We start from the raw sequence: 8,547 nt of genomic DNA, 5'->3' as shown, positions 1-8,547 counted from the left end.
ACAAATCATCAATTTCTTGTATGAATAAGCATAGAAAAACATGACATGGTGACATGTCATCATTGACCCCTTTTGATCCAGAAATAGAAAGAACTTTAACTCGTATTAGGCAAGCTCGGCACTGGCTAGCATTTGTGAATAGTGAATCGGGCTTGCTTGAAGAGCACACCAGTTCACTATCACCATCATTCTTTAATTAACGAGGAAAGCTGATATTCATCTGTGGGGAGTGCTGAAATCTCTTTGAGTGACTCATGTGACAACACGATGGCGGATCCACCTCATAGAATCACCTTAAGGGAAGCCAGAGCTCCTGATATTAATTTGCAACCGATACAAATCCGGTATCCGGCTTTGGATCCAAATTTTGAGCTCAAGACCGACACGATAAACTTGCTCCCCAAATACAATGGACCACCCAAAGAAGACCCTCTTAAGCATCTTAAGGACTTTCAAGTAGCATGCTCCACTGCAAGAAGACATGGTGCGGATGAAGTGGCAGTTTTGGTATTCGCTTTCCCTTTCTCTTTGGAGGGAAAAGCGAAGGAATGGTTCTATACTCAACCGGGAGATGTGATTTCTGATTGGGACTTGCTGCGTAAGGAATTTCTGGAAAAGTTTTACCCACCTCAGATGACGGATAAGCTGCAAAAGGAAATCTCTTGCATTGTGCAAAGAGATGGGGAGACTCTTTATGAGTACTGGGATAGATTCAAGAAGTTGTTGGAAGCTTGCCCTCACCACCGTATTGACGAGTTGGTGCTTATTAGTTATTTTTGTCAAGGGATGAACCCCAATATAAGCTTCTTCTAGATGCCTCTAGTGGAAGATCCCTCACCAAGAATAAGACCACTGAGGAAGCCTGGGAAATCATAGCGGACTTGGCGGACTCCATTCATCACTCAAGGGCGAGAAATCCACAACCAAAAGCTTTAAGTGAAGTTTCTCCTTTCAGAGATGCCATTTTGACTAAGACCCTCGGTGAGATGACAATTTTGTTGAGACAAATCACCCAAGGGCAACAAATTCCCCAAGCTTTGCTATCTCCTCCACCTCAACCTCCAAGAATTGAAGGACCACCAAGATCATGCGGTATTTGTGCTTGTAACAACCATTACACTGATGAGTGCCCTCAACTCCAAGAGGATACTACATTAGCAGTAGCCAATCCATACCCACAAAGGTCCAACTATAATCAAGGAACTCATCTACATGTAGGAAATCAAAATCAAGAGTGGAGGGATAATTCTAATCAAAGGTGGAAAAAAGCCCCTCAAGCTCAACCATACCCAAACGTGCAAGCCTACTCTCATCAACCTACCCAAAGTCAACCACAATACCAACAACCCTACCAACAATACCAACAACCACCACAATCTCAACCTCAAGGGAGGTATCAACATCCAAATAGTAGATCTAACCCTCTTCAAGGCAATCAAGCCCTTCCTCCTAATCAACCTTACATGAATGACACACTTCAAACCTTTATGCAAGAGCAACGGGAGTTTCACAAGAAACAAGAAACATATATGGCTACTATTGCCGAAGCTCTCTCCCATTTGTCTCTTTCTCCTTCGACTACACAAAATGTCCAACAAGCCTCAACTTCTAGTGGTTTACCCTCTCAACCCCAACCAAATCCAAAGGGGGGCATCAATGATATCACCCTTAGGAGTGGCACCAAGTTGGATGAAATTGGTGTTGTGCCTATAAGTTTGAGTGAGGGAACCCACAATGAAGAGGTGGGAGATGATGTGGAAGTGATGAAGGATGAGAAGAAAAATGTTGCGAAAGATGAAGAGGAACCACTCAAGGCTAAGGAGCCAAAGAGGAAGAATCCACTTGAGGAGCCTATGCCAATTCCATTTCCAACTTTGGCTAAGAAGGCTAAGAAGAAAGAAGAACCTAACCCTAACATGGTGGAAATTTTTAAGAATGTTGAAGTCACCATCCCTCTCTTTCAAGCCATTCAACAAGTGCCCAAGTATGCCAAGTTCCTCAAAGATGTTTGCACACATAAGGACAAGATTGGCGAATTCAACAAAAGGCCGGTAGATGATTCTATTTCTTCTCTAATTCCTGAAAAATGCAATGATCCCGGTCCATGTTTGGTTACTTGTTTAATTGGTGGGATTAAGTTCTTGGACTGTATGTGCGACTTGGGGACGTGCGTAAGCATTATACCACTCTCCATTTATGAGAGATTGAACTTATCACCCCTAAAGAGGTCCGGGGCGAGATTTGTGTTGGCCGATAAGAGCATTGTATCAGTTTTAAGGATTGCGGAAAATGTCCTAGTTGACATCCAAGGTTTACTCTTCCCGGTAGATTTTCACATCTTGGAGACCCCTCCCATTGACTCAGACAAGCCATCATCCATTCTACTTGGAAGACCATTTTTGAAGATATCCCAGTTCAAGTTGGATGCACATTCAGGAGTTTATTCTTTCGAGGCCGATGGCAAGGTAGTAAAGTTCACTTTGGAGGAATCCAAGAAACCCATTCTCGAAGCCTACTCTATCTTTGGGTGCGATATAATTGAAGATAAAGTGATTGAGGTTGGCAAAGAACAAGAAGAAGAAAATGTTGCCAAGAAGTCTAATTCAATGGATCACACTCAACCCAAGAATGCTAAGGAGTTAGAGATTTTTCTCCTTGGAGAGGTCTCAAATTGATCAATGAAGCCATGAAAGGTCCAACTTAGGACTTTAAACCAAAGTGCTTGGTGGGAGACACCCCACCATGATAACATTGTTCCAACCTTATCTTTTGTTTATAGCTTTTTGAATTAGTTGATTTCTTGTGATATGATGATTAGCTTAAGTTTGATTTGATGTTTTTCTTGAGTTAAATAAGTTGAATTGCTTGTGGATCATGAATTTGTGAATGTTTGTATGATTTGGGGTTGATATATTGATACACTAAGGGTTGGTACTTTAGTTTTGAAAAGAAATTTTTTTGTGAAACAGGACATCTGTGCGTACGCAACCTGTTGTGCGTGCGCACACAACTGCATTTTTCACCATCTGTGTGTGCGCACGAGCCTGTGCGTCCGCACACCCCTTGCAGTGCCCTCTGGTCGCAGTGCTAGCACAGTCTGTGCATGGGCGCTGCCCTGTTTTCTATGACCTGTGCGTGTGCACGACTCTGTGCGTACGCACACATCTCCCTTTTTGCGCTATCTGTGCGGCCGCACAGACGTGTACGTCCACACACCAATTGACAGCCCCTCTGGTGGGAGCGTTGGCATGAGTTGTGCGCGTGAACGCCCTCCCTATGTTTGCTTTTGTGCGTGCGCACGGTCCTGTGTGCGCACACACACATGACTCTGTACCTCAAAAAAAAGAGAAGCTATCTGTGCGAGCGCACGCTTTAGTGCAGCCCCTCTGGTGGGAGCGATCGCACGCTTTGTGCGCTCGCATCCCGCTATCTTTTTCGCGTCTTGTGTGTTCGCACCTGCCTATGCGTGCGCACACACCCCTCTTTCTAGCCACCCCTGTGCACACGCTCACAGCTATGCGTCCGCACACTCTAATACACATTCTCTGTTTGCAGCGAACGCACGCTGTGTACGTTCGCAGCCTTCTAATTTCTGCCTTCTGTGTATACGCACAGTTCTTTGTGCGTACGCACACAACTCGTTTTGGGCGATAACAGGGCACGCTCCCCTGTTGAGCAGCAGCTCTTTTCTTTTCTTTTCTGCTGCTCTCTACCTCTGCTCAACCTCTCAGGCGACCCTACCGCCGGCCACCTCTGCCGTCAGCCCGCCGCCATCTCTCTCTCATACACCCTCTCTCTCTCACTTCTTGAGAATGAACAATTGATTAGTCATTTTGAGTGAATGGTTATTGTTGTCGTACGACCTCTTTTGTTAATAAACTTTCATACCGACAACCTCAATGACCATTCCACTCAAAGAATTTAAATCAATTGGTGCTTGCTTGAAGTTGCTTTCATGTCCATGCTTTAATCTTGCAACTTAAGCACTTAATTGAGAAGCATTGAACATTAATTGTTTCAATTGTGTGATTGCCGTTTTATCAAGACGGTGTGTGTGTTCTTACCACACGCACTTTTAGAATACACACACTGTTGTCTCTTTAATCACACTATTTTGAAAGCTTCCAATTGAGAATTTAAACTCTTCTTCAGTTTATTGGTGCTTTCTCAATAATCTTATTTTAGTTGTCACCGGATAATCTTGAAATCCTTTGTTTTTTATTCTTCTTTTTAGGATGCAGATGAAAGGTAAAGCACCGGTCACACCACTGGTTGTACAACCAACAATTCATCATCCTAATATTTGGTGGGATCGCCGAGGTGACAAACTAAGTACTTTGGTTAACCGAAGAGCCGACTCTCAATATGAAGCAATTGAGAAGAGAACAATCCATTGGGAGCGGACACTGAAGGTTCCAAGCAAGTACAAGGTGATTATTCATGAAAGGATTACCTCACTTCATTAGAGATTTCTTGAGCAAGAACCCATTGAAGTTAATGAATCAATGGTGTGGGAATTCTATGCGAATTACCAAGCTTGGGAAGAAGAGTCGGTATTCCTCCGGGTAAAAATGTTGGACACTTCCAACCAAGCTCTAGAAGCTATCCTGAATATTCCCCACATTCTGCCTGAGAAGGATGATTATTCAAAGATCAAAGCAGATGTGTTCAAGGGGACGATGTCTTTGGGTCCTATTCTTGAGAGAATTAGCGGTCCTGATGCTTCTTGGGAGTTTAGCAAAGGGAGAAAATCTGTTCCCACTAGTATCACTTACTCCGATTTGAATGTCGAGGCGCGTATATGGCATCAGATTGTGGCGGACTACATCATCCCGAGCACCCATGCTACCCATGTCAGATTTAGAACTGCTTTGCTGCTTTGGGCTATTATGGAAGGAAAGAATATAGCCATTGTGCCTTTGATACGCAAATTGATTTGGAAACTCATGGAGAAGAAAAAGATCAACATTCCATTTCCATTGATGGTGATACGTTTAGCAATAGCAGCGGGGGTAGAAAGGCAACCGACAGACGTCATGTTCAAAAGTCCAAGAGGCAACAAGTTCATTCCGAGGGGAGAATTGGATGGATCATCAAAGAAGACACCCTCCAAGAGGAAGGCACCCACAGCACCACCATCAAATCTACCAACTTCATCGACTTCTTTATCATTTCTCCGGTCGCTTCCGGATTTATTCTGAGACATCTTGCACGATATCCACCACATGGAGCATCTTGAACACAAACATTTTGAGTGGATAGCAGCAAAGCTAGAAGGAAGAGACCCTGGCCCAACTCCTGAGGCCTCATCCAATCTAGTTGGAGAGGAGCATGATGGAGGTGACCAACCCATTTCTGAGACCACCGGCTGAAGGTGGACCCCCGAAGTTATCTTTCTCCCAGATCGTAAGCATGCCCTGAGAACCGTGCACGAACTAAGTGTGGGGGAGGATCGACGACTTCGTGGGGGGGTAAAATTCTCTTCTCAAAACACTTTGCAACACTCTTTTAGTTCTTTTTCTTCAATTTTTCTATTAAGTTTGGTGAAACACCAAGAAATTCCCATGAAATCTTTCCAAGGGCGTACCATTGATTGAATTGAAGAAAAATCTTGTATTTTTCAACTTGCTTGAAGTATTCTGTTTGTAGAACATAGAAAAGAGCTAGAACAACATACCTTGTGAAATTTGAGCTCTAATAGATGGTTGCATTTTTCAACCATAATATGTGTTCTTGTGTGATTATACTCCTTTTTATTGTGATCATTGATTTACATGATTCTTTATGTCCTGTATTTGTTGTTTGGATGCATTTAGCATGATTGAGGCCATCTTTGATGTGAACTAACTAACCTATATGGCCAACCCTTGTATTCACTTCTGTGAACCCCTGTTGAGCCTGTAAATCCCCTTTTGTTTTGATTTTAGCACATTATTCTCCCTTAAGAGAAAAACCATTGATGTCCCTGAATTACTCTTTGATTAGCTTGGGTGGATTAGTGTGTATATTTTAAGTGTAGGGGAAATTGTTGGGAAGCATTGGTGATAGAGGCATGAAACTCATTGTGAAAAAATTGGCAATTGGGTAATGCTCATGCATTCATTGTTTTAAGTCACATGCATCTCTTGTGTTAAAAAAAAACTTGTGTATAATAGAATGTGAAATAAAAAGTTGAAATAAAGGATGCATATGTTCATGTTTCGAAAAGAAAGTGCATGAGTAGGGTGAAATAGGAGAAACATGGGTAGATAGGTTGCATTGTTATGAGTATATAGGCGATATAGGATGAGGTGGACACTTAAGCTAATCAAAGAACTAGATCTTTAAGTCCACTTAACCATATTTATCCTACTTAAGCCCTAGCCCCATTACAACCCTCCAAAGACCTCATGATATTTGTTTTTCATGCATCAAATACTAGTTGATTGTTAGATGACTTGCAAATCTTTGAAAAACATGATTAAAGGGGAATTGAGTTATTAAGCCCTAAACACTGAGCGAATTGAGTGAATACACATCCGGTGAGGGGTTCGATCACTCAATTCTATGTTCTTGCATCTCATGTTGTATCTCCTTGCATGTTGTTTGTTGGTTAGTTTTGGAAATTTCAATTTAACCCTTTGGACATTGATTTCGGTGCATAAACTCTTTGCATTGGCCCTAAAGCTTTCTTGTGATGGATTGGAATTTCATGATTTGTTTCACCAACTCTTTTTATAGTATATATAGGTAGTAACCTCTAGGATAGTTGCATGCATTTAGGTAGTACATAGAATAAATCGTTTTTTCCTTTCATTGATCTCTTTTGAGTATGTTTAGCATGAGAACATGCTAGTGTTTAAGTGTGGGAGAATTGATGAATCCATATTTGATGATGATTTTTGGTTGAAATTGAATAGATTTCATTATATAAACTTGCACTTATTCCCTTAAATAGCATGCTTTTGAACTTTTCTCCTAATTTGTGCTTGATTATGAAAACATGCTCTTTTGTGCCTAATTTGATTAATTTTTTATCCCATTTACCTTCCATTCGATGCCATGATGTTATTTGTCAGTGATTTCAGATGTATAAAGTAGGAATGGCTTGGAGAAAATGGAAGAGGAGCATGCAAAGTGGGGAAGCATAAAGAATCAAAGGAGAAGAACACAGCGATGTGTGCGTACACATAGACCTGCGTGCGTACACACAACAATCAGAGTAGAGCCACGCGTGCGCGTGAGCTTCATCTTGCGCGCCGCGCGTCCATTCGAGCATCGCCTAGTGTGCGTACGCACAGGAAGAAATTTTGGCAGAGTGTGTGTGCACACACGTCTGTGCGTACGCACAGGTGTCTGCACACGCATTCATTAAAATTGCACGTGACTCACGATTTTGGTGGATTGGAGGCCCATTTCTGAAGCCATTTAGCTCATAATGAAGGGAAAATGAGGATAAGACCATAGTATATCATTAGGGTAGCTTAGGAGTAGTAGTAGGAAGCTTTAGTATAGTTTCTCTTTAAGTTTTTCATCATCTCTATTAGGGTTTATACTAGTGTTTTTACATTCAAGTGCCATTTTCATTTTTGATCTTGGATTTTGCTAGCTTCCATTGTAAGTATCTCCTTGTTACTACTCTTTATAGTTACATTGTTTTTACTCTTTCTTATATTTCAAGTTATAGTTCAATTTTACTTCTCTTTTGCAATTTTAATTTCTTGTTGATGAATTTGATAATTGATGATTGTTATATGCTTTCTTGAGTTGTTATTGTTGATTGAGATCATTTATTGCTTTTAGTTTCAAGCACTTTCTCATTTTTCCCATGTTTAGTGTTTTTGCCCACCAAGTGTTTGACAAAATGTCAATTATGATTTTGGACTAGTTTTATATCTCTTGGCTTGGGAAAAGTGAGTAATTGGGTTCTTAGAGTTGGAATGTCCAACATTTAGTGTCAATTCTTGGATTGTTAATTGTTCTTGTTCCCACTAACGCTAATTTGTTGCTAAGGCAATTAGCAAGCAATTTAGGATTGGTGGGTTAAGAACACTTATGCTCATTTAACTTACTCTTCGATGTGATGGTTAATCAAGTGAGATTAATCCATTCTAATTGTCATAGTTTTGGTTCCAACAAAGAAAGGACCCTTAGCTTATTCCAAGCCAAGATATCTTTTGTGCTTTACATTGTTCATACACATTTACATTAATTCCTTTTATACCTTACTTGTCTATATTGCATAGTTAATTCGTTAATTCTCTTATTTAGTTTGTTTATCACAATTTTTCATGTTCTTTTATTTCTTTATATGTTTATCTCTTCATTAAAAACCCCATGACCATCACAACCGGAATTGTACACTCATTGGTCTCAAGTGTCCTTGGGAGACGACCCGGGAACTAAACACTCCCGGAATTGAATTGGATTTTAATAGTGACATCTTTCTGAATTCAAACTTTGATTGTGAGAGTTCATTGTTGGTTCGGGCTATGCTATTGACGAACTTGAATTCAAACTTTGATTAATTCCAAACCGGCAATAAGAAGCTCTCTCTATCAGCAATTA

At 41.0% G+C, this 8,547-nt stretch overlaps 1 protein-coding gene across 1 annotated transcript; it reads left to right on the top strand.

The window, feature by feature from the left end:
- On the top strand, positions 268–4,466 carry LOC107610751. The gene is made up of 3 exons (XM_016312756.1): positions 268–759; positions 804–2,638; positions 4,235–4,466. The coding sequence occupies exons 1-3, from the start codon at positions 268–270 to the stop codon at positions 4,464–4,466; spliced, it is 2,559 nt and encodes an 852-aa protein (XP_016168242.1).

This window comes from Arachis ipaensis, chromosome B01 (assembly GCF_000816755.2).
Source record: "Arachis ipaensis cultivar K30076 chromosome B01, Araip1.1, whole genome shotgun sequence".
NCBI classification, from domain to species: Eukaryota; Viridiplantae; Streptophyta; class Magnoliopsida; order Fabales; family Fabaceae; genus Arachis; species Arachis ipaensis.
Note: the sequence above shows the minus strand (reverse complement) of the source record. Positions and strands in the feature narration are given on the sequence as shown.

Bases quoted from the DNA above. Each gene is read 5' to 3' on its own strand.
- LOC107610751 (XM_016312756.1), top strand. From the start codon at position 268: ATGGCGGATCCACCTCATAGAATCACCTTAAGGGAAGCCAGAGCTCCT. The intron at 760-803 runs GTGCTTATTAGT...CCCCAATATAAG, and splicing joins ACCACCGTATTGACGAGTTG to CTTCTTCTAGATGCCTCTAG. The intron at 2,639-4,234 runs GTTAGAGATTTT...TCTTCTTTTTAG, and splicing joins CAACCCAAGAATGCTAAGGA to GATGCAGATGAAAGGTAAAG.